The sequence below is a fragment of the Rutilus rutilus genome (assembly GCF_951802725.1).
Source record: "Rutilus rutilus genome assembly, chromosome: 17".
NCBI lineage: Eukaryota > Metazoa > Chordata > Actinopteri > Cypriniformes > Leuciscidae > Rutilus > Rutilus rutilus.
The window spans coordinates 31,164,397-31,191,294 of record NC_140230.1 but is presented as its reverse complement, the minus strand read 5'-3'; the positions used below and the strand labels follow the sequence as shown (position 1 = coordinate 31,191,294).

Genomic DNA, 26,898 nt, shown 5'->3' with positions numbered 1-26,898 from the left:
AGCTTATTGACTGTGCTCATTTTCACTATGAAAATGTGGACTTCGGTTCTATCGAGGTAAGATATTGTTGTTGAGCAGAGGTTTCTTAGCTCTCTACCTAAATGTCAAGAAGGCCCAAAGCATACATACGGCATCAGCTTATTCGTATTCTTCTTATTGTTATTATTTTGCCTAAAAGAAGGTATTTTAGAGTCGCCATGTCAGGAGCACAATCAATTAATGGCTATGAAAGCATTAATACTTCCATAATGTGACGTATTTAAGAGTGTAAAAATATTCAGCAGGAATAAAGTAAAATTGGATTTATTGGAATTTCATTGAATGAAAAGGGTTAAGCTATGATATTTAATGTGGTTTAAGATCATACATTATAAATAAAGATAACATGAACTAGTGAATTGTGAACAATAACACTAAGAACATCAATGAAAATGTCTATTAAAAGATCTATTTTTTGTTTGTGTTAGTAATGTACGTGTTTAGTTGTCAGGTTTCATCTTAGTTAGAGTTGGACATTTAGGGTTATTAAGAAGAAACAAGCAGATATCAGCATACACAGCCAGAATATCTCCAGGGCTGATACAGCCTCACTTTGTGACCTTCAATAACACACACACACACACACACACACACACACACTGTTCCAGATTCTGTGTTTGTGTACTCTGAAAGGAAAGAGGAAACAATTACTTCTATTTGATTCACAGATACACTGCAGTATGTCAGAGCTCTTCTCATATAAACTGCCAGTCACACCATGATCTGTGCTTTGAATGATCTGAAGCCAGTCTAAAATCTGTGATCAGTTAAAGAGGGTTTACATTTACAATGATAGACATCCATTTTCAAAATGCATTTCACTGTCCCTGTGGTATTGTTTTTTGTTTGTGCTGCTTATATACCCATTTTGTGTTTATGATGGCAGAGAGCTGTACACACACACACACACACACACACTCAAGAGCACCTGGAGCGCACTGACCGCACAGCATGACTGGAGTGGGAGTCTGACTCATTAGTGTTTAAACCCCCTAAAGAAAAGAGAAAAATAAGAGACCTTTACATGTTTTCTGATCTGACCCTGTGAAGCAGAAAGTGCCTCTCCTCTCCTCCTCTCTGTGCTATTGCAAAATGATTTTAATGCCCATGTACCATAGTATCACCATGCTATACTATCTTCCATGTAATACCATGGTATATGAATACAGTAATGATTCATATATTTTACTTGCATACTACCGGTCAAAAGTTTGGAGTAATTAAGTTTTATTTTATTTTATGTTTTTAAAAAGAAGTCTCTAATGCTCACCAAGCCTGCAGTTATTTGATCAAAAATACAGTAAAAGCAGGAATATTGTGAAATATTTTTTTGATCAATTTAATACATCCTTGCTGAATAAAAGCATAGCAAAAAAAAAAAAAAAAAAGCTGTATGAAACCAAAGCAAAAATCTTACTGACCCTAAACTTTTGAAAAACAAGTACCTTTGAATAAAATGATATGACCACTTACATCTCACTGATCACTCTCATTATTTGAGGCGATGAGGAAGTTTGCACAAGCTTCAGGGATATGAAACAGCATTTCAGTGACTGAATTATTGAGAAGGGATGTTCCCAGCTTCTCATAAACGATCATGTGTTTGAGAGTACCTAAATCTCATAAAACACGAGTAGCACGGTCTTAAACGGGTGATCACTGCAATTCGAAACATGTTTATGCTGTTACATTCAGCTTGGATTGGATTTTCCAACATCCTACTAGAAGTGTGCGATCAAACGCTGCTTAAAATCAGACTTGCAACCTGGAAACTCGTACATAAACTCTGATTACAGTGGAATCCAGGTGTATGATGAATTAACACCCACTGAGATGTACACAGTTGATGATAAACATTCATTCACCTTCTCCATGTAACATGTCTGATACAGTGCTAGTCAACTAGTTGTTCTGGCAACATACTGCTTGGTTATTTCTAGTCTTGCATGACAATGCAGGACCATGAGAATTCCCTTTTAAACTTTTGTTTATGTGCACTTCTTCACACCTTCATGAATTAATGTCTGCTCTTTACACCTTCAGCTTCAGTTTGCCAACGAGCAGAGCGATGCCAGCTGGACCTCGGGCAGTGCCAAAGATCTGGTTTTCCTTGTGCAGGTGTCCTGCCAGGTGAGTGGGCGCACATGCCTCAGTCAGTGCTAATAATACATAGCCCCTCCTGCTACAGCCTCAAATAAAATCACAACTGATCGAATTGAACGTGACCAAAGTCAGTGCACTACACCTTGTTTAGCATCTTCCTCTCTTCTGCTGGCATCTTGTTTGTTGACTTCCCCCCTGCCTCGATTCTCTCTCTCTCTCTCTCTCTCTCTCTCCTCTCTCTGCCCCTCGTCCCCCTACTCTCTCTCCTTCTCTGAAATCTAGGGTAAGACGTGGATGGTACGACGTTCGTATGAAGAGTTCCGGACGCTGGACGCCCACCTGCATCAGTGCATTTACGACCGCCGTTACTCGCAGCTCTTGGTCCTGCCCGCACTCTGCGAGATCGGAGACCGGGTGGAGGTGAGCTTGACTACACTGGAAACTAATGCTTATCTCATTTAGCTTCAACGTAGCGCATATTGTACCGCTAACAGAGTTAGCTGCTCAGTTTTGAGGTCGTCGGCCAGTTATGTAGGTTGGTGTCTGGACCCTTAGGGACAGTGCTGGGAAAGATACCACTTTATCTTTCACATGTCAATTTTAGTTATTTTTCTCTTTCTTTCATGTATCATGAGACTATATTTAAATCTTGTAGTCTGTAATTACCATTAGATACAGAAGCTGTAATATTGTGAAATAGTATTACAATTTAAAATGTAATTTATTTTGGTGATGGCAAAGCTGAATTTTCAGCAATCATTACTCAAGTTTTCAGTGTCACATGATCCTTCATAAATCATTTCAATCAAGGTTAAAAATAGTTAATTAGAAAATGCTGTTTAATGTTTTTGTGGACAGTGATCATTTTTTTTCAAGGATTATTTTTGATTAATAGAAAATTTTTAAATAACAGTATTAATTTGAAATAAAAATCTTTTGAAACATAAATGTCTTTATATAGTGTCACTTTTGATCATTTAATACTTCCTTGCTGAGTAAAAATATATATATATATTACTGACCCAAAACAGAAAATATTTTAATTAAAAAAAGATTGATATTTTCAGTTGATCTTAGCTTGTATTGAACCTAGAACATTGCTTTAAATCAAACTTCTTATGTGATATCTTTGAATAGTGTTTGAGTGTTTGAACATGCATGTTATTCACGCAGATCTTCACACCACTTTTGTCGGAGTATCTGAACCGCCTCTCAATGATTGTGGACAATAAGCTGAACTGTGGGCCGGTTCTCTCCTGGATGGAGGTGAGAGGCAAACAGAGGACGGATAAGACCGCAAACATATATTAGAGTAGATTAGAACTGAAATCTAAAAGAAACTTATTTAAAAGGAGTTCACCCAAAAATTTAAATGTCATCATTCACTCGCCCTCATTTCGTTCCAAACCTATTTGCATTTCTTTCTTCTGTGAAATATAAAATAAGTTATTTTGAAGAATTGCAGCCCATTGACTTTGCATAGAGTGCCTTCAAGTATAAAAGGAGATTTATGTATTTTTTTTGTCATTTTTATATTGACATTTTATATTTCTTTGTAAAAACATGTCTGTATCTGTTGTTCTTCAAAGGTAAATTGAATCGCTCTGAATTTTGCTGTGAGATTGCAGTATTACAGCTTATTGCTTTTTATAATCATTGCAGATTGACAACCATGGCAACAGGTTCCTGCTGAAAGAAGAAGCGTCTTTAAACGTTCCTGCCATCGCTGCTGCTCACGTCATCAAGCGCTACACTGCCCAGGCTAGCGATGAGATTTCCATTGAGGTACTCAGACCACTTGCTCTTTTTCTTGTGTTGATGCATTTCCTTTTTCGAACAGGACAGTGAGATGGGAGATATGAAAGAATTCAATATTTTAAATAAAGTGAAAGTGACCCATACTCAGAATTTGTCCTCTGCATTTAACCCATCCAAGTTAGTGCACACATACTAGAAGTAGTGAGTTGTGAACACACACACACACTGCAAACAATGGACACACACCCAGCCAGCCAATTCTGCTGAGGCGTCTGTGGAGCGATTGGGGGTTAGGTGCCTTGCTCAAGGGCACCTCAGTCATGTCCTGCCACTATTGAGAATCGAACCCGCAACCTTTAGGTTACCAGTCTGACTCTAACCATTTGGCCATGACTGCCCCAAAATAAATAGCTTTTAGTTTGTCAAAGCTGTAGCCGACTAACTGCTTGTTCCGTTCAGTGCTGCAAATCAAACTACAGCATAAACTCCATACTCTTCCAAAAGACCTTGTTCCCAGTTTGAGTTCTCTCTCTTTCTCGTCCTGTCCTTATTCTGCACATGCATGCACAGCCTGCCTGGTCCTAGGACAAAGTTTTGTTCTCTCTGCTCTTCCTCCTTTTCTTTCTCATCTGTCATGTCTATTCCTGTCCCCCCTCCCTATACGCTGCTCCATATACAGCGTCTCTTTCTGGGCCAGAAATTGGGGTGACCCAAACTTAGAACGCATTGACGTCCCTTCTCTCTGTCTCTCTTTCTTTCTGTTACTCTTCAAATCTTTTACATACAGTATGTATGACATATTTTTTTAAACTGATCCATCTAGCTAGCTGTAATCTCATAGCAGTGCTCTAGCAACCTCTCCTAAAGCACATGGTAATGCCTTAGCAACCACCGGGAACAAACTAGCAGCCACCTAGAAACACCTTAGCTACCATGCCAAGGACCTTGGCAACTACTTAGTAATGCTGTATTTATGTCTCTTTCGATTCTTCAAATCTCTCAAATACACTAGCAATCTCTCTGAATCCCTTTTCAACTACCTAGCAAAGCCTTAAGAACCACTCAGAACAACCTAACAGCCACCTAGAAACATCCTAGCAACCAATTAAAGCACATTAGCAATGCTGTTTTTTATCTCTGTCTTCACTACACGCATTCTACCAGCACGGTTAGCTAAGAATTCCGGGCCAAAAACGGTTTGTAATCGTGCCGTGCCGAACCAGGCTCAAGCGGAAACCATTCCTTACCGTTGTTATAACTGTTCGGCCCGACAGTGGAAAAGCAGCTTTTGAGTCTGTTGAATGTTCTAGCAACCCTTTGAAACCACCTAGTAAAGCCTTAGCAACCACCCACAACAACCTAGCAGTTACCTTAACAGCTACATAGTAACGCTGCATTTATCTGTCTGTCGAATCTTCATGTCTGTCGAAAGCCTTAGCATCCATGCTTAAATCTTTTGCGAACCCCTAGCAATGCATTGGCATCTACCTAGAACAACTTAACAGCCACTTAGAAATGCCCTAGCTACCACTTAAAGCATTTTAACAACTGCTTAGTTATGCTGTGTCTGTCTGTTGAATTTGAAACATTTAGGCAACATCAACATTTATCTTTATTAACCTTTTTAGTTTCTTCTTTGGACTTTTTCTGTTTTCTCTCCTCTCAGGCTTGATTCTTTCTCGTTCTGCTCTCTAGTGTGAGATAGGAACCGATATTTTTTTCCCCTTCCTCTTTTTAAAATTTGGGTCAAAGTGTATTTCGGCATGCAACAGTGCTTTTGAAAAGAACTGTGAATCTGATTGTGATGGGAATATATTACGTTTTTTTTGTCTACAGTACACATGATTCTAGCTGTTGAAAAATATGAACTCAATCATCATCCTGTTATATGCTGATTTTTTTTTTTTTTGACACCCTTGGTGCACAAATAATTCGCATATTTCTCTTACTAGATGCGTCTGTCAGTTTGCATGTTAATCGCGTGTATGTGTCTTTGTTCCTCTTTCTAAAGGTTGGTGATATTTTGTCAGTGATTGACATGCCACCCAAAGAGGACACGACGTGGTGGAGAGGAAAGCATGGATTCCAGGTACCAGTCTAAACCTCAGGACTTGATTTGGGCCATCTTCTGTAACACTGACATCTTTGAGCTCAGTGTTCACCTCTCTTTTCCTCAGGTTGGCTTCTTTCCCAGTGAATGTGTGGAATTAATCAATGAGAAGTTGCAGCAGTCTGTCAGTGCTCCTGTCAGTAAGCAAGGTACCACGCATACAGTCTTTTATCTAGAGATCAGGAGGGTACTGGAAGTAGAAATGCCATTTTAAAGTCTCTTTAGCAAAATTGATTGAGAAATGTACTTCCAGAAGAAAGTGTTCTGTCATTTCTGATCTATGCTTCAGTACACATCATTTAGTTGTCCAGCCAATCTTCATCGACTGTTCTTCTGTGTTTCAGAGGTGGATCATATGAACTCCAAACCTGGTGTTACCAACACGACTGGGCCTTCCTCTCCAACATCAGGTATGGTCAAGTAATTTTTTACTTTTTAGTATTTGCAATTAGGGCTGGGCATAGTATTACAGGCGCAACGACTTGGAAGTAGCGAAAAATCTATTCTTCTGTATGGTGACGTACATCCGAGTTTAACGAATTATTGAAAAAGAGCGGAGACTTGGTTCTATGGATCTGTTGTTGTTTGGATTTTGAGATGTGCATTGCACTCAAAAGTGGAGGCAGATGAACGTGAGCCTGCAGGTGTGGGTTTAAGTGAATTAAATGACTGGGGAAGTCCTGCATACGTCACTAGAGAGAAGTCTGCCATTTCACTGGAAGGTCCAGTTATGACATTTTAAATTGAACATTACAAGGTCAAAAAATGGATCTCATGCATGGATGAATTGTTCACAATAAGATCTTTAACATGTATTTAGAAAATAGATCAAATGAATTTTAATTTCATTCCAAGTTTAAATGCCAACAGCAATATATACCGCATTGTGCCTGCATTACCACCTCGTTGTGCATTATTATTTTATAATTCACTGTCTGAAATCAATTATGTCGCTTGTACGGTTACTAGGGCAGTCACTTTTGAGAAAAATCTAATTCGAACGGATATCAAATATCAAGCAATGTATTCAAATATATTCGAATATCTACAAAAAAAACAACAACAACACAGTAACGGAGATTCAATCACAAATTGATGTCAGAAAAATGTTTGACTTAATGTTTGAAACAGCAGGTTATCAACTTAATATATATGTAGTGCCACTATGCATAGCCAATCACAAAATTAGGCTACATGGAAAAAAAGGTGCCGACCGGTTGTGCAGGAAAGTATGCAGTCATACGGTGTTGGACGCCTGGCGATGCTCTGGCCGTCTGCTGACTCCGCTGCCTCATTTGGATGGTAACTCGACAGGTGAGCGCGAAGATTGGATGTCGACGATGCGTAGGTAAACCGTTTTTTTGCAAATTCGGCAAACTACCTTATCTTTAACGGTTACTTTACCATCTACGGTGTAGAACCCAAAAGTATTTCCAGACACTACTTTTTAGATGAGTTGGGGTCGCAATTGTCCGCTCAGGCTGGCCGTTCTGTGCGTTATCTTCCTTTTTCAAAACAGGGTGGCTGTCCGCTGTTGGCTATTATTCTTTTGATTTGGTCATGGGCCTACTCTACAATACGTTTAGAGCACCTGCTACTGGATGAGATGGCAAACAATAAAATAAAAACAATCGGTCTAATCATAGACTGTAAAAAAATGCGCTACACATGGCACTTTAAAAACCGGATAGTTTATTTATAGTTCGATTACGGATATTTCACGTCATGTTCGAATGCATATTCGAATATCGAATAAAAAGTGACAGCCCTAAAGGTTACTGCACCTCAAGACATTTTTCAGTTTTTTTTTCCTTTTTAGAACTAGTAAAGGAGGATTGAGCCATTGATATGTAATGTTTAGAGATTGAGAGACATTAAGTGTGTGTGTGTGAATTACCTGAGTCTGTGCTGCTGTCAGTTGCATTCGGCTGAATTGTCTCTACTAATAGTGAAGCTGTAAGTTGAACTGTAAAATGACATTACAACCCCGCTACTGAGAAATGTCACATACTGTAGCTTTTCACTGGGGAAACTGTTTTATTGAGAAAGTCATGGTTGGGCCTGACAAGTTTTTGTGTACGAGAGAGATTGTAAGGCACTGTCCCAAATGGAAGCCCTTGCAATCTTCCTCCAAGTCTGCACCTTTGTGATGTAATGCCGATTTATTTGAGTGTCGGGTAGAAGTCTGCGCACCTAAAATGACAAATGGGTCACCCTACAGTCTTGCACACGTAAGTGCCGGCCATTGTAAGTCCACAAAACCGCAAGTGAACATGAAATGTGCCATTTGGGACTGAGTGTGTGCATGGGAGGGAGAAAGAGCAGAGCTAGAGCATGTTTTCCATAGATAATAAAAGAAATTGTCATTTTTATAGTATTGTTTGTCTTATTTATTTCAATGTCTTTGTGTTTTTTTGGTTCTTTTTGCTGTGGTAGGCTGCAAGTCTCTGAAATAATTTGGTGAAGTATATCCATATCGAAGTGTACTGCAATCAAGAAACTACTGAAACTACTTTAGCTGTGCATTTACTGGAAAATATTGTCAATTATTGTCAACCAATCAGAATCAAGCATTCAACCCTGTGGTTTAAAATATAGATACACAACCAGTCAAAAGCTTGAATACACCCAATGTAATGTATTCCTATAATGGCAAAGCTAGATTTTCAGCAGCCTCAATGAATGAAAGTATTAATTTCTTTAATTATTTATATTACTGCCCCCAATGTGTGTATATCAGCCATCCTTTAAATATTGGTATTTGCGCCAACCCTTGATAAACCTATATCAACCAACCGTTTTTGGTGAATAGGTGATATATCGCCCAGCCCTAGTTGTTTTTTCAAAAAGACATGCTTTGGTTACTTGATGTTCTAGCACAGATGATATCGTAGCCTTTGGTGGCACGGCTGCTGTTTTTAAGGTTATTTTTATGGCCTTGAAAGCCACTATAGTCAAAACAATCCCTATGTTATTATTTGTCACAAATTTGTGTCTAAGATTTTAAGGTTGTTGGTTAGTCTTCTGTACATCACAGCAGCATCTTCTAATGAAATTCTTTAACAGTGAATGTATTAGTTTATAATAACACTTGCACTAAAGATGCATTTGATGTTTCTGTCGATTGTGTTTCCTTCTTTTTCTCTCAGTTCTTCATCCTTGGTTCCTAAGCCTGGCTGGTAACAACTTCAGTGAATTTACCTAAACTAACATTTCTATATCCGTCTTTTTCTAACGCCTTCTATCCTCTGAGACATCTAGGGTTTGGAACACAGATTGTGGTTGTTTATACAGCAGGCAGAGAAAGTGTGGGTTGTTTGGAGAGGATGAGCTTGGGTGTTGGATGGTGAAGACAGCAAAAATGTTGTGTAATTCATTCATGTGGGCATCATTCTCTAGCACAGGGTTTGGCAACCATTGTTAATGAGTTAATCATTGTGCTCAATAGGACTAAATATACTTGGTTGAATATCAGAAATGTATAGCATTGACTTTGTACAGCGGAACAAGCTGTACGCTGTCAGTCAGTAACTTTAGTGTGTGTGATAATGCAGTGGTCACGCTAATGGTTTATCAGAGCGGCGCACTTTCATTGACTTGCGCAGTTTAATTCTCACACTTTAATAGTAACTTCTACCTTAATAAAAACAAGCTGTGTTACTATGAGGAATGATTACCTTAAAATGTAGATCTGTATGCAGGTACGAGGTACTTTATCTGAATGAAATACATAGGCTACACCTCTTGCTTTTGCTCATGTGCCAGCTATTATTACCATAGGTTGCCGACCCCTGCTCTAGCATCTGTTGATGAATTGCAGGCTGCTTGTTGTTTAAATGAGAAGCTGTTAGTGGGCTGTGAGGATTGATTTTGATTGTGCTTGCTCCATGTCATATCGAACTTTTTTTTAACAATGTGTCCTAACCAGGCATGATGCAACAAGATTCCAGTGACAAGCAGTGGACACGATTAGTTAAAAACAAAATGTAATGTCACTCATCACAAGATGTCCTAGAGATGTCCTCGGCACGCCTAGATGTCCTCCACGGCTTGTTGATGATACGTTTCTAAAAGTGCTGCTTTTTAGATGGCATTGATGATGACTTTCATAACTGATGTCTACATTATGGCTACAAAAGGCCCTCATTTAACCCATTTAACTTTCTTATCCTGCATTTATGTGTCATTCAGGTCATTGACCCTGAGGCCTGTGAAGTGTCTATAGCAGTGGTTCTCAACCAGGGGGTCGGGAGATGGCTTAAAATGATTTAAAATAAGACAAAACACAAGCTAAAACAGCTAGATGTTAGCAACTTTAGCCATTCCTTGGCCACGAAAGTTCTTCAACCTGGATATAAAAGGGACTTTTAAAAAGAAAAGTCATGAAATTAATTACATTTAAATTAAATTAATAAAATGTAATTTTTTTATTATGGAGCCCCGCATAGGACAAGCAGATATACATACAGACATATATATATCGTGACAACTCTCTGAATATTTTTAGCATGGTAATGGATATGACAATGTTAATGTATTTGGTTTTGGTGGAATAGATCTGCTACGCTATCCTGGAAATCCAGAGTTCTCGCGAGAGCACAAGTTGAATTTGCTTGCTGAGCTTGATTTACTCTGGCGTCGAGTAATGATGCTCATTAAATATGCCCCTCTATCTAAACTACACCAATCACATCGGGTTATCTGATATAGGCGGGCCAGAGGCGAGCTAAACAGATGACGACAGCGCTGTGACGTCGAAGTCATTAGGAAACATTGCAAGATGGCTATGGATGAACACCAGTTGTTTGAAACGGCTTTGGCCGCTACAATGAATGAGTTAGACTTGGCTTTTTATCTAAAAGAGGAACAGAAGACGGCGCTCAAATCGTTCCTTTGCAAGAAGGCCGTTTTTGCTGTTTTGCCGATCGGATACTGCAAGAGTCTAATCTACCAGTTACGGGGCTTGTTGTTGTGATTGGTCGTAGTGTTATATCTCAATTGCATGCAGTGAGAATTTCAAATGCATGCTTGGTGCCGCCCCTCGAGCTGGGCGATTTTCATTAGTTGATGCCAGACCATTAATCTTTTAGATTTAGATCTGGATTTCCAGGCTGCTGCTGCTGCTGCTTCTGAATTGCTGCTGCTGTTGGTTATTGCTGCTGCTGAGCAAATACAGGAACTTGCTACTGCCAATACATACGCCTATACGCTGCTTTGAGTATGTAAGACATACTGCTGCTGCACAAATAGCATATCAATTACCCATAGCAGATCTATACAGGTGGAGCTGGGGAAGGTGGAGGGTTTAGACAAACTCTGAAAGTGTGCTGCAAACTGCTATAGTGAATGGTAACCAGCCATTTAAATGTTGAGCAGCAAGCTCATTGGCTGCTGATGCGACATGAAGCTTGTGCAAAGTATTTAACGCTGTAAATATCATCATATTGCGTTAAGGACCCATTAGCCTGCGCCATCTGAAGTTTCATGACAGAACTATGTAGATATCCTGGCAACAAATTAAGAATTTGTTCTCTCATTTTAGTAAATTGTGGCCATGATTTACTAATACGTTTAGTTCATTCATGTTAGTTAAATCGTGGCCAATGGCCATGTTAAACTAATTTGTTCTCTCGTTTTGATTTAGCTAAAACAAGGGAACAAATTATTATATTGTGTGCACGATTTACTTAAAAACTAAGGAATGAATTAGTAAAACATGCTGACATATTAGGTCATGGGAATTGGGAATTAATTAATTTGTGGCCACGATATACAATCCATGTCATGTGCGGGGCTTCGTGCTTTATAAATAAATGTATATAAAAATTTGTTTTAACCCTGTAATCACAAACTAGAAAAGACATGTAAATTCATTGGTAATAAAAAGTGTAAACCCTAAAGAACATTCAGTTATTGAAATAATGGACTGTAATTATTTTAATTGTTATACTTATTTTATTCATTTTTTAATATTATACAATTCCTAGTTTCCGTAAATAAAAAAAGTTATAAAAATAATTATTTATTATTATTATTTTATAAAATGATAAAATAATCAGCTTTGAAATGTGAATTAAAAAATGTTGAGAACCACTAATCTATAGCTATAACGCGTAGTCCTACTCACAGTGGTATGGTTTTTAGACCTATGAGAACACCGCCTGCAGGAGTTATGGACTTCATAGAATAGAGTTTACTGGTTGGCTTTTTTTCGGTGTTTGTGGTGTGGTTTTCTTCTTTCTAGGGGTCAGAGTGCTCACGTGAAACAAAAGCTGCAGAAATGTTCAGACTTCTTGTGTACGTTCCAGTCATCTGTTAGTGCTTTGCCAAGTTCACAGGTTTCAGCCAACTTTAATAAGATTCTGAATAATAGGGAGTGCACAAGGCACTGTATGAAATGTGGCTACTATAAACATGGTGAACAGTAAATGTAGCATTTTATTCAGCCTAATACACCTCGGGAATTTTTACTAAGCGCTTTAGAGATTTCCATTCACATTTATTTACATATTAAACATAGAAAATGTCAAATAACTAAATGTAGAGGTTTTGAGTATATTAAAATGTTTTATAAATATTATAATTAAAATGTATATTGATATATTTTCCATAAATACACTTGGATGTGTATTGTATAGTTTCTTTCATAATAAGTGATTTTTTTATGATGTCATACTCAAAACCCCTCACCTGTGCACCTCAAATGTTGTCTGTCTTTGAAGGGTATCCCAAATGAACAAATATTTGTCAAGTAAAGTATGTTTTAAAAAATATTCCCCGCTGTGTGTGTGTGAAGGGAGCAGTGATCTGTAGTGTGTGAAAGTGTGCTGTCCACATTTTCAATTGCCTGATTAGCTCTCTGTCGCCCCCTTTTGGCAGTGTCCAAGAAACATGGCAAGCTGATAGGCTTCCTGCGCACCTTCATGAAGTCCAGACCCACCAAACAAAAGCTAAAGCAGAGGGGAATCCTGAAAGAACGAGTGTTCGGCTGCGACCTCGGCGAGCATCTCCTCAACTCTGGTCTAGACGGTACAGGAACAGATTATTTCCTCTATGTGCTGTAAAAGGGATGTATGGGAACCTTGTTTAAAGTGTCATTTCTACATGTATAGTGATCTTTTTTGTGGTCAAACTTCAGTGCCGCAGGTCCTAAAGAGCTGCTCAGAGTTCATAGAGAAGCATGGTGTGGTGGATGGGATCTACAGACACTCTGGTGTGTCCTCCAACATACAGAAACTCAGGTGTGTCTGTTCATACTTTATTCTGGAAGTTTATATAAAGGTCGTCACGGACGAATTATGTCTGCACTTAAAACCATATTTTAAGGGTAATTGATGTTTTCTTTATATGCATGACCATGACATATGTTATTCTCTTGCATCTCATCCCAATCAGGCATGAGTTTGACAGTGAAAATGTTCCGGACCTGACGAAAGACGTGTACATGCAGGATATTCACTGTGTTGGCTCACTGTGCAAACTCTACTTCAGAGAGCTGCCCAATCCTCTCCTCACGTACCAACTCTACGACAAGTTTGCTGTAAGTAATTCTGGCTTTAGCATGAGTTATATCTGCAAAATGAGGGGTTCAAAACCCTTTAACCATGTTAATATCACGGTACTTCAAAGCCGAAGATATTTCTCTTGTTTTCAGATAATAATCTTGGAAACAGTTGGACATAATAATGAACTGTGTATCAAAAATGTATAATGGATTCCACAAAAATATTTAGAAGCACAAGTTTTTTCAACATTGATAATAATAAGAAATGTTTCTTGAGCAGCAAATCAGCATATTAGAATGATTTCTGAAGGATCATGTGACACTGAAGACTGGAGTAATGATGCTGAAAATTCAGCTTTGTATTAAAAATACATTTTGTACATTATACATTTTGTATTAAAAATACATTTTGAAATTAATGAAATGTATTAAGTTATTTTAAATTGAAATATTTCACAATATTACTGTTTTATTGATCAAATAAATGCTGCTGTGGTGAACATAAGAGACTTCTTTCAAAAACATTAAAAGAATCTTACCGAAACTAAACTTCCAGCAATGTTTCTCAAGTCCAGTAATGTTTTAAAGTTAATCTTTCTGTCTGACCAGGAATGTATGGGAGAGATGACAGATGAAGAGAGAATGGTGAAAGTGCATGATGTTATCCAGCAACTTCCTCCTCCTCACTACCGGTAACCCCAATACTGACTACATGGTTCAAGTTGTGTCACCTGTGAAACTGAAGTGTGACAGAAAGAGCTGTTTTCTGACAATAAGGGATGTGTTTTTAATTTGTCTCTGTCTGTCAGCACTTTGGAGTACCTCATCAAACATCTGGCCGGTTTGGCCACCTGCAGTGGAGAGACTAACATGCACATTAAGAATCTGGCCATCGTCTGGGCCCCCAACCTGCTCAGGTATTTAATTATAACTACCTAAATATTAGCAATGCACAATGTATTGGTGATGATATCCATAATGGCCAATAGTAGTATTTTATTTATTTGTTTGTTTATTTATTTTAAACTATCAGCATAGCCATGATTAGGTTGGTATTGGAAGCAGTTAATGTAATGGCTGTCTTGGATACTTGATTCTGATTGGTCGATGACAGAATATTTGATTCTTATTGGTCACTCACAGCATTCTGCTGTCAGATATTTTAGTATAATAATGTGTATTACTTACAACTGTACCAGGCAGTTGTACTAGTTTTAAATCTGAGATAAAAAGGGTATTATTTTCCCTCATATAATAAAATAATTTATGCTCAAATAAAAAGTTTATGCTCACAAGTTTTATGTATTTATTTATTTCTTAGCAGTAGTAGCCATAATATACTTTTTAACTAAATTATTTTTGATAAAATATTTTTCTGTGCCAGATTTTAAAATAATTTTTGTTTTCTACTGTGAATTTATAGGTCTAATAATTTGATGCCTAATCTAATGTAAAAACTTTTTTGTTTCGGCCCAGAATTTTCATTTCGATGCATCCCTATCAAAATGATGAGTGTGTTTTGTTTTTGTCCTAATATTTTACTGTTGAACTGAACACAATGAAATGAATACATTTATGTGATTCATTACTGAAATCCTCACTGCTTTTTGTTGTAGCTTTTACTCTTATAGGCTGAGGGTTCAAATTAAACCTCTTTTGTCTAAATCAGAATCCCCTGTTGTTCTGTGTCAGGTCCAAAGAAATTGAGGCAGCAGGCTTAAGCGGCGCTGATCCGTTTAAAGAAGTGCGTATTCAGTCCGTGGTCGTGGAGTTTCTTCTCAGCAATGTGGAAGTTCTGTTCAGTGACTCTTTCACTTCTGTTGGACGTTTCAGTGCAGGTATGTTGAACCAGAAAATAACTCATTTGTTTTCCGCCATAGATGTTCACACTCATCAGTAAACCACTCATTCAGTCCGGTGTCTTCAAACCAGAGCATGTGAGCGGAGCGGTAGTATTTCCTCCAGAGCGATATACTGTTAACCGACGTCGACCACACTTATGAGAGCGCCGTTTCGATGAATATGTAAATATGTGCTGTGTGCTTTCCTCTCAAAAAAATAAATAAACATACAACAGAAATAACAGCGGTGAGAAAACAGCAGTAAAGAAAGCATCTGATCAGAGCGATGTGGATGTTTGAACGAGCTCTGCAATTCGGCACTGTCCAGTCACGTCAAGCCTATTTATACAATATTGCTTTAAACATATCAGAACTTATCTAAAGGCCTACTGTAGTTGAGACATTTATTCAAGAAATTCATTACAAACAGAAAGACGTACAGTATAGTCAAGAGAAATTTCTCGTCCGAGCAGGATTTGAACGAACGTCGTTTTACCGGTGAGCGTTCGCATGGGCCTTGAGGGATTGAGCGGAGCGCACTGGCATAGAGCGAAATATTAAACGGAGCGTCACACCGCTCCGCTTTCCTGACATGCTCTGCTTCAAACAGCACTTTCATTAAACAGGCAGTGATGTTGGTTTTGTTCCAAAACCTAGTGAGCCTACACACTGTAAGCAGCATTTTAAGGCATTGTGGGCAAAAAGGCATGCAACTTAATTTAGCTGCCTTCAAAGATACTTTCTTTTGGCAGCAATGTTGTATCCTTCAGAGAAGCCAATCCCATAATGTGACAATCTCAGTGACATACTTTTAGTAAGGATGCTGCTTATGTTTACAGTGCACCATGTTTTGGAACAGAGTTGTCTAAACCAATATAGTAGCAAAAGCACTAGACGTAATGATTCCTCTGACTTGTTTTCATTACAGAATTGCCACAGATTAACATGAATGTTTCTTAACTTCCTCTGCCAGTCTTTGGTTTTAAAGTGATATCTGATATTTCACCACTGTTTTCTTCCCTTCTGAGATGCAGTTCTTTTTGTTTTCATACTTAACAGTGATACGTTACTACTGCAGTCAAACCTGTGACTTCATCGCTTCTCTCTTTTTTTTTTTTTTGCCCTTATTACACAATATTAAATGGCTGTAACACGTTGAACAACATTGATTTAATATATTAGGGCTGGGTGATATGGCTAAATAAATTACTGCGCTATTTTGTTGTATTATTGTATGATATGATATTCATCATGATATTTACACTACCAATCAAAAGTTTGGGGTCAACAACAATATATATATTTTAATTAATAAAGGAATAAATAAAATAAAAATTCATATAAATATGTAATGTTACTATTTTTACTGTATTTTTAAAAATAAATAGATGCATCCTTGGTGAGTATAAGAGACTTCTTTAAAAAACATTAAAAAACCCACAGACCTCAAACTTCTGAACTGTGTATTTCTCTGAAATGGCTTAAAATAGATAATAATAAATACATTTTTTAAATCGATTGACATTACATTTAATATAAAATTAAATCCAAATTAATCACTTTTTTATTTTTTATTAATCATGAATAATCACACCTAACATCGAATTTTTTTATATATTTTTTTTTATATATTTGTATATTGTAACAATTTCACATTTATTCTCCAAATTAATGTAGAAACAACATAAAGACAGTAGCATATATTTTAAATATGTTTAATGGCATCTTTTAGGAATGAAGGCCAGTATCACCGATACCAATACTATTACTGATGTCTCAATGAAATTCTTTTCTCAATTTTGTCAATTAATTATAGCCATTCAGCATTACAATATAATTTAAAGCTATCAATTTTTAACATTTATTAGGTTTTAAAAAAAATATAACAACTTAATTTAAGTGAACTTAAAACAATCTTCACATTTATCTGTGCCTTTATTATATCAGGGCTACATTTTTTTCTATTGGTCCAGTTCAGATTTGTACTTGCCCTGCCAAAATACACAAAAAGTTATTGTTGTTGTTTTTGACCCATGTAACCTAGTAAACAGTCCGTTAAGATTTTCAGGTAGCTCTAACAGGTAGGATATTTTCAGAAATTGAATAAAGTTATTAAACAGTCTGCTAAAAATTTTAATTAAATCTAGATTAACCCCCAAAAAGAAGTTATATATTTTTTATTTGCATTCACAAATATGCAGTATACATAAATACAATTATATTTACTTGCATATGCTTTATTAAAAATATTATTTATAAAAAAAAAGTTTGCCACATGGATATTTCTGTGAATATTTTTTTGACTCCAAATCTTTTTATTTCATTTATTTATTTTTTTAATGAAAGATCAAAAGACTTCCAAACTCATATGCAATTTTAGGGAGATTTAAATCAGAGAACCTATTAAAATCTCTGTCATAATTCTCACATATTTGCAAATTGCGGGACAAGGAGATTATTTCCTTCAACATGATTGCAAATGAATTGTGATTTATTTAATGTCTCCCAGCCCTATTATACATGTGATTTGATAAATTGTTCTCTTGTGATAAACTTGGCTAACATAACACAGTTGAACATATTTACAGTGGCCTGACTCACTCATGTGTAAGTGAGGCTTACTGAGAGAGAGCTGTGTGTTTCCATAGCAACAAGAAGGGTGGAGCACAAGATATCGCGCCAGCTCCGAACACGCCTGGTTAGTCTTCAGGAGGCGAGGGGGGAGTCCTGTTTGACTGACCCCTCTTATCTGGACCCTGACCTACGACGCTTCTCCATGATATGAGATCCAGACTGACTCTCTGACTCCACAGTGGACACTCAATTCACAATCTGGTCAAACCAGCTTAAGGGGATATACACAGTACTTCTTGAGTTAAAAAAAGCTAACTCAGAAAACAGCTTTATAGGTATATTCCATATAATGTTTCTGAAAAATCAGGTTTGAATCTAGAAAATCTGGTTTATTGCTGGTTCAACGTGGTCTACCAGGTACAAAGCAGGTTTATCGGCTTGTAGACTAGCTGATCAACCATCTAGACCAGCTAATGATCATAAATGACCAGCTAGAAATGTAAATCTTTTTTTCCAGCAGGGATCCAAACGATACTATCTATGCTTGCATATTTCTTTTGTTCCAATTCAACATGACTGTGTGTTTACACTACTGTTCAAAAGTTTGGGAAATTCATACTTTTATGTGGCAAGGACACACTGAATTGTTCAAAAGTGTCAGTAAAGGCATTTCAAAATGTAGAAATGATTTGTTTCATATAAATGCAGTTCTTTCAAAAATCTTACCAACATCAAACTTTAGAACGGTAGCTTATACCATTAGCAGTGTAATTTTCCACATGTATGGATTCTTTTATGACTATTGTTTATGTTCAAAGACATCTGTAAAATCATATTTTGCCTATATGTAAATGACATGTTTAAATTGTACAGCACACAGATAGATATAAGGCAATAAATCCCTTTGTTGACAAATATTCATTCATTTTGTAGGAGAACAAAGTATGATTATTAAGCTTATGGTTCTTACTAATTGAACTTTTCCACTATTTTTGGTTTTCGTTAAGTAGGAAATTGAGTAAAATCATTTGGTAAGATGGGTGAATGGGATGGATGGATGGATAGAGAAAATTTGAGTGAAAAGAGTATCTGTTTGTGTCGACTCGACTCTGAGACAGTTACAGCAGGTAAAGTGACATTTAGGTATTTTTCTGTATGTCAAGATACTTTTGCAGGCTTTGTTTTTGGATTCCTCTTCTCGTCTAATGTCCCAGACTTTACAGGCTTGCTGAGGCCTAAACAACTCTATGCAAGTACACAAAAAACACAAGCGCTTCTAGCTACGCAATCTCAGTTTTACACGTTGTTGCATTTGGGGAAATGTGTTTGAGCAAAAATCATAACACAACGCTATTATACACTGCATTCTCAACACTGCCACAAGAGGCGTTATAACGTGCATTACTTGACTCAACACAGTATTGCAGGAATGCATGTTAAGTTTTACTAAGCAACGGCAAAGTGTGCATTTGTGTACTTGCGTAGTTTGTTTCTGGCCTTAACCACTCTAAATTTTGTCTGTTGGCCCACCTTTGTATTCTTCTACAAAGCTTGTTGCAATAGAGCTGTACAGACTCTGGAAGTGTTGGAGGAGCTGATGTTTTTTGTTGAAGCTTAGATGTCTTGTCGTTTGCCATGTATCATGATTTATCATGTTTGTTTGTTGTCAATCCCTGTGCTCTTCGCTGCATTACTGCATTAACTCGTTGGCTTGCTGGATCTGAATCTGAATCTTTTTTTCTGTTTGCCTCTTTCACTCCACAGCACGACAGTCTCTGACCAGGCCCAAGTCGTTTGTGTCTACCAGGCTTCTGTCTCTGGAGGAGGCACAGGCTCGCACACAAGCTCCTCTTCTCCTTCAGGGGTCTCCTCACCACGCTATCGGCCAGTTTCACACTGTACTGGACCTGCCTGCAGACAAGTGAGTTTCTTTGCACAAATCAATGACTTACAAAGGAATGGTTAACGTATTGATTAAATTCTTTAAATTTGTTAGTAAATAAATAATTTTACTTCTTTTGTGTTTCTTTTAGGCGGAAAAGAGGGATGAAGGTCCGGAAGTCAGCAGGTGGGAGCTGGAAGACGTTTTTTGCCATCGGAAAACCTACAGCGGCAGGTCGACGTAAACCCACCAGGATCACCTCGCTATTCCAGCCCACTACCTCTCATGCAGGTATAAAATAAATCATGCTAATTTCTTTAGATTGTACTTTATCCTAAACAGATTTGCATTTCCTGATGTCAGAGGAAAATGGCTTAGTTTTTAGTGTTGCATGTCTGCTTTAGGTTGCAGGGTGGACAGTGTGACGCTCAGGTCAGCAAAGAGTGAGGAGTCCCTGTCCTCTCAGCACAGTGGAGCAGGTATGAATGACATTTGGTAACGCTTTAATGCCCTGATTGACCAATCAATTTCCAGGGAGCAGTGTAATAAGATACTACATTTTAATTTTTCATTATTCTTATGAAATTGTGTGAATATAAAGTTCAAAAGTTTGGGATCAGTTAATCAGAAATTAACACTTTTATTCAGCATGCATGCATTTAATTGATCACGTGACAGTAAAGAAATGTATAATGTTAAAAATATTAATATTTCAAATAAATGCTAAACTTTGGAACTTTCTATACATCAAAGAATTCTATTCATCAAATGTGTGTGTTCTATCTATCTATCTATCTATCTATACACTATTGAAAGAATTCTAGTCATCAAATGTGTGTGTTCTATCTATCTATCTATCTATATATACACTATTGAAAAGTAAGAGTGATATATGATGCTCTGTTTTTCTCAGGTCAGGGGAAGATGCAACGCTTACGAAGACCTCGCTCCAGCAGTGATGGTCTCTCTCTGGCTGCTTCTGTTGATCCGCAGCTCCTTCCTCAGCACTCCCCATCTAGAATCCATCCGAGCCGCTCTTACGACAGCCTGCTGCCTGAGGAAATGCGTGATGCTGATGAGGAAGAAAATGAAGATGAAGAAGATGAGGAAGGTGTGTACATGTTGCCTGATTTCTCCCAGGAACCCTCCACCTCATGGATGGCAGAAGATGTCATTGACTTTAGCCCCACCTTCCTGGAAGATGGGCCAATAGGGTTAGGGAGCACGGCCGTCGCTCCTAGCGGCAGGGAGTCCCCTCCTGCAGCTGCACCCCCTCCATACCGTTGTCTGAGCCATCAAGGCCACACCCGCTCTGGTAGCCAGCGCTCAATTACAGAAGATCCAGACTCGGTTCTCAACCAATCAGAGGCCGCAGCCCGTCGGAGTTTGATCCTGGCTGCAGCAGCTCCGCCTCAGCAAGTGTTCTGTCAACACAGGCCGTCTGCAGTTACCAATGCTCCCGCAAGCACAGCCCAGCAGGGCGAGTCAAACCTAAGCCCATCCCATAGCCAGACGCCAGCTCCAGCGGCCTCTGCACCCCCTTCTCAGCCCCCTCAGGAGAGGCGTTCCTTTACACGTAAAGTGGTTCATGCACTTTCACCTAAAGCGCCTAAATCCCCCCCTATGGACATCTCTGATCCGATCTCCATCAGTGTACCTGCCAAGGTGAAATCTTTGTTGATTTTGTTGTGTATGTGGTATTATTTGGACTAATACTTTTGTAGGTGACCTGTATCCCAGTTTAATGTGCAGAGATCTATAAGTGAACCATTTTAACTTTCAAGGTTCTGGAAATGATTGGTGGACGAGCTGGCGAATTGCAACCTGGACCTCCAAGCAGTGGACCGTCTCAGCCACCCCAGATGATATCTATGCTCCTGAGGTCATGTGACTTTCAGCTCACGGAGAGCTGCCAGCAAGAGCTCAACAGTAAGTTGGGCCCCATCGCCAAGATCAAGGGTCCTAGTGAGTACACAATCTGATTATGGCATAATGCAGTGGTTCCCAAACTGTTCAGACTGCATACCCTTTGACTTTTGTCTAGTACCACCATTGCATTTTTCTGAAAGTATGGTAATGTGTAAAGCCATATTCACATTTTTAACTATGACCAAATACATCTTGGCATGTGACATTTTTTTCATTCAGTTTATCAGAAGATTGTTATATTTCAGCTATGAATATCAATTATTTAAGTGCGATAGATGTTCCTAAATTCATATATAAAGTTTAATGAAATGAGTAATGGAAGATAGTTTTACATCGCCATTCGTATGTTGACTTCCTTAAGTGTGTAAAGAATTAGGCAGACAGGCCAAGTCAAAAATGTTGTGATATCATTTTAGTGAAGTTTTTAAAACAATCAATCAGTAAATTGTTGCTTTAAATGTCATGTTCAATTTCAGCCAATTTTCCAACATACACTGTGTAGGTTGTGACAATTTCTGTACATTTATAATGAGAACTTTTCTTGTCCACCCCAAGTTTGGGAACCTCTGTTTTAATGTTAAAAATATATAATTTTGATTAAAGTTAATCCGTGCTTATTTCCCTATTCCTTATTCTCCTTTTTTCAGGTATCTTTGGTCCCACTGGTGTTCCCCTTCCATCACAGCAGCCCCCTCCTCCTCCCCCCAAGAACCCTGCACGCCTCATGGCTCTGGCTCTGGCTGAAAGTGCCAACAAGGCACTGCGGCAAGGTGCCTCTCCCCCATACCGCCCCCGTCAGAGTGGAACCTCCCCTGAGACAGACGTCCGCTTCCAGAGGTCCCTCTCTGCTGATGCAGGAGCTCTGCTGTCTACTGATCCTAATCAGATCTACTCCACGGTGCGCCCCTTGTCTGTGTGGAAGACTGAGGGTGATGATGATGGTGGAACTGCTGCTGAAAAGCCTGCAGACAAATCACATGGTACAGAGCCAAGGTCACAACCTGGACAGGACTCTGGAACTCTCTCTTCTGACAGCTCAGTGTCTGATTCTGGGACATCCAATTCTGAGTTGTCAGTTGCCAGTTCCTCTGAGGAAAATGAGCGAAGCCCAAGCCCCATTTACAAGAACGAAGAGCCAACTTCTTCAGCACAACCCTCAAAATCCAGCCCACCCTCCTCCAGCGAAGCTATCCTTTCTCAGAGAAAACCCCCAGCATATGGTCGGCAGTTTTCTGCTCCACAGCTTCAGCAGGATAAATCAAGTGGCCAGTCCAAGCCTGCAGCCCAGCCACACACTCAGCTCCTGCACTCCAAATCAGAGAGCTCTCCACTGGCCCAGGTACGAGCCTTCCAGCCCACCCGCCCTAAAGTGCCACCCAAGCCCCCTGATCTTGCTCCCTTGAGGGCTCCACTCTCTCAGACTGACCGGCATGATTACATGCGTCGCTCTTTGGATGCCAGTCGCATTCGACGCTTGGCAGGGCCTCCACAAGGAAACACACCACTTTCTAGAGCTTTCTCTGAGCGCATTAGCAGTACCTCTGACATGCTGTCTCGCTATCATGCAGCCAGAATGGCCAGCCAAGCTGTCCAGGTTGCACACCTTCCCCAACAACAGCAGCAACACACTCAGTCCACTCAGATCAGAACGGTTGTCCCCTCTGAAGACCAATCTAAGATGGAGAACTTCTACTATGAGATTGGTGCACCTGAGCATCCAAAAGTGCCACCCAGCTATGCACGCCACAGCTATCAGAATATGAAGCTGGATCTGGAGGGAAACCTCCGTCTCACTGACCCAGCCAATCAAAGGCCTATTTCCAGGGGTTACCCTCCCCCCTACAACCCACAAGGACCTGTAGGCAGTAGGGCTCCCCAGCTGTGGTCATCTGAGGCCACACGAGTTTGGGCCGCAGCACATTCTCACTCTTTCTCCTTTTCCCATTCTCATTCTCACCATCGCTCCCAGGACGGATCATCAGGACATCCTCCCCACCCTCGTCCTCAGCGACAGACATCATCATCTGTCAGGTTGCCCCGCAGTGAAGTGCATCCCTTACCTGCATCTGGTGTAGTGGGCTCCTCTACAGGGATAATGCCTCTGTCTGTTCACCAACGTGGCTTGCATCGGCCCCAGCGTTCGCCTTCTGCAGACCACACTGCCTCCCAGCTTCACCCCTACTTTGAAAATGGGAAGGTGTGTTACCGGTACTTTGAGGCTTCCAGGCCGGAAGATATACAACTGCATCAGCAATCGGTTTTGAAACCACTTCAGGCTTCCCCGGTGCAAGGAATCACGAAAGATCAGCCTGAGCCCATTTACGTCAACTATCCTTTCACAAACCCACCAGGATCTGGGGTTAATTCAAAGAGCTGGGCCACCACAAACCTTGACGAAAATGATCATCAAGCATCGGAGACACTGGAACTACCTTCCAAGTCTCAACCGGAAGACAAGCAGAAACTTTCAGAGCATGAAAGTCCCACAGTTAGCTTCGACAACCTTGCCCAGAACGATGTATCCTCAGATTCCAAAGAGATCAATTTAGCAGCGTCGGCCTCCACTGCCATGCATTTCCGTAGCCGCTCAGATCCCCAAAGTATCAGCTCAGAGCCTGTTAATGTCCTGACTGGGAAGGAAATTGCCTCCTTGCTAATTGAAAAGCTTGCAGAGGATGAAAGAGAGGGTCCTTCTGTGCCATCTTCTTCGTCCTCTTCTCCGCACATCGAGCACCCTCCAAATCCCTACCCTAGCCAGCAGCAACAACCACCACCTGCATACAATATCTACACTCCAGGACCCTCTCGTGGGCGCTTTGAATGTCAGATGCCACCTAGAGAGGGATCTGGACCTTTCCAACGTCAAGACCCCTTGCGGAGATCTTCTGGAGGCCAGTATAGACAAGCTTTTGATGTCATGCCATCTGGTGATCAAGTCCTTAAGTTTTACAGAAGCCAAGACTTTTTCCCAGTCTCACAGGGGGAAAGCACAAACCCTAATCCTTATCCCCCAAGACCATATTATCAGGACCCCCCATACCCTAATTGGAGCCCTCAAGGCCTCCCAGAAGCTTCCCACACATGCACTCCACCTACAGTGGCCTTCTCTAACTTAGCGCTTGGATCAACAAGAGGATACGGGCCCCAGACAGTGGCCAACCAATACCCGTACCAGTCAGGGTCAGTGCTTCCCCAATATCCCAACACACCACGACGAGATGTTGTCCTGGATCCTTCTCTCCGACCTCCGGGGTTGCGAAACCAGAGAGGCTTAAACCGGCAGGGAAGCCTGCCGGGGCCCAATTGGACCATCCGAACTGAAGGCCAGACCCGTAGTTATTGCTAAAGAGCACAACTGCCACAAAAAGTCCTGTCTTTAGACTTAAAATAAGATAATATGACGTAAACCAGTATAAGCACTAGACTTTTATGTTTCCTGTACACGTTAACATGTTGTGAAATAAATTGTTAACCTCCCAGAGGGGAGACAGTGTACAGAAACTTAAATTAAGTGGGGTACGTATGTCTTTACTGGTGTTTCTGTCTCAGAAAACCCCCACTGCTGTCCTGCGATTAGAGTGCATATTGGAGTGGAAAAAGTATGAGAATAAGACATAAAGCAGAAAGTATCAAAGAAGTGAACCATAAAGTGGCTTAGATATGAAAACATTCCAGAACACACTGTGCTGTCCAGCAGAGGGAGTCAGAGAGGTGCATAGCTGCTATTCCTCTGACAGGACGTTGCTCAGTGTGGCTAATTTTTTGTTTTTCTGCTTTCTGTTTTGTCTGGTTTAAGGTTCTTTTTGACACTAGATCATTCTGTACAGGGGCACAAGCTTAATGTCTTTCTTCCTCCTCAAAGTACGATAAAAATAACCTCAAGAGATGCTAGTGCTTTTATGAAACTTTATGAAGATGGTTAGTTTTTGTTAATTTTTGGCAGCAATGTGATATTTCCATTTTTTTTAATTGCTTTTTTTGTTGATGTTTCTAAGTTATTGTAAGTTTTCATTGGAAAAAGTTAATGTGAAATGGTTTTATTTTGCCTTTCTTGATTTGTTTCAAAGAATGTAAAGGTTAGGACTTTGTGACCTTTTTTTTTTTTTTTTTTTTAAGTGTGTGTGAATTTGAATGAGTGTGTCTTGCCCAGAGTGTCTGACATTAAGCACATAAAAAGGGACGGTAATTGCTGATATTTTTGGGAAAGGTGCATAATTGAGAGTGCATATTTCTGTGAGGTACTGTACTGCTCATTCTCAAGTAATGCGTCAGATGATTTTGTATCAATATTGGTGTTCTAATCCAAAGCAAGTATTTCAGGTAGGTCACGTCACCCTGTGTCACTCCCAGACATCCCTGGGTTTCTTTGAAGGAGGAATCCTAACCTAGCAACATAGAATAACTGGTACTATTCACCACAAAACACTGAAAATTCCTTCAATGCCCACAACACTAGTCTTAGATGACTATAAAAAAGATTTTTTTTTTAATTTTTTTTTTTTTATCAGATACCACTATCTGGGCTCGGTACTGTTCCAGTGTTTTTTAGTAAGTACTATAGTATCTTTTTGTAGTCCTGGAAATTCTGGTGGATTCTATAAAGAATTGTTTAGTAATTGGTGCCTTTTGTTAAATAACTGATCATCTTTTAAATAATCCTTCATTATGAAAGCAAATGTTGATGAGTTGGATCCAAACTTGGTCCTGAGCCCTGTTGCTCTTATTTAGAGTTTTCCAAAGCTCCGCACCTGCAAGTCCTGAGTATACAAGGTCTAAATGAGAAAGATTGTGTGTATGACTGAGAGTATGATACAGTGTGTTTGCATGTCTGTTATCTCTGTTGTTTTAATACATATCTATGCAGTGAATAACCAAGGGGGATACGTTCCTTAAAAAAAAAAAAAAAACACTAAAAATATTAATGCTACCTATGTATGTCAGCAGACCTGTGAGCGTGTATGTTCCAGTGAGAGAGGTCATGCATGTGGCTTTGAGGGTATATACTGTTCATGTCCAACAATCTCCCCTTCAGTCTTTAGCACTTTGCTAAAGGCAGTTCATTCTATTTTGTATCATTTTCAAATATGTGAATTAAAACCTTGGACACCCGTTATTGATGAGTTTGGTGATTATTTCTGAACAGAATATTTTTGTACAC

General features: G+C 39.3%; 1 protein-coding gene across 7 annotated transcripts in view; it reads left to right on the top strand.

Moving 5' to 3' along the window:
* arhgap33 (Rho GTPase activating protein 33) overlaps positions 1-26,853 on the top strand; it is a 59,325-nt gene extending 32,472 nt beyond the window's left edge. For 6 of the 7 annotated variants that reach the window (XM_084385423.1, XM_084385421.1, XM_084385417.1 and 3 more), the window contains 20 exons: positions 1-56; positions 2,083-2,169; positions 2,425-2,562; positions 3,316-3,408; positions 3,805-3,927; positions 5,912-5,989; positions 6,078-6,159; positions 6,355-6,420; positions 12,890-13,039; positions 13,149-13,251; positions 13,406-13,550; positions 14,124-14,206; positions 14,324-14,431; positions 15,207-15,352; positions 19,694-19,850; positions 19,963-20,102; positions 20,216-20,290; positions 20,725-21,476; positions 21,596-21,776; positions 22,388-26,853. The exon at positions 1-56 is cut by the window's left edge and continues 29 nt beyond it. In XM_084385423.1, coding sequence (XP_084241549.1) covers positions 1-56; positions 2,083-2,169; positions 2,425-2,562; positions 3,316-3,408; positions 3,805-3,927; positions 5,912-5,989; positions 6,078-6,159; positions 6,355-6,420; positions 12,890-13,039; positions 13,149-13,251; positions 13,406-13,550; positions 14,124-14,206; positions 14,324-14,431; positions 15,207-15,352; positions 19,694-19,850; positions 19,963-20,102; positions 20,216-20,290; positions 20,725-21,476; positions 21,596-21,776; positions 22,388-25,086 — 5,462 coding nt within the window. In that variant the 3' untranslated portion in view covers positions 25,087-26,853. The remainder of the gene's footprint in view (positions 57-2,082; positions 2,170-2,424; positions 2,563-3,315; positions 3,409-3,804; positions 3,928-5,911; positions 5,990-6,077; positions 6,160-6,354; positions 6,421-12,889; positions 13,040-13,148; positions 13,252-13,405; positions 13,551-14,123; positions 14,207-14,323; positions 14,432-15,206; positions 15,353-19,693; positions 19,851-19,962; positions 20,103-20,215; positions 20,291-20,724; positions 21,477-21,595; positions 21,777-22,387) is intronic. The other variant, XM_084385418.1, reaches the window with a different exon arrangement.
* The last annotated feature ends 45 nt before the right edge of the window (positions 26,854-26,898 follow it).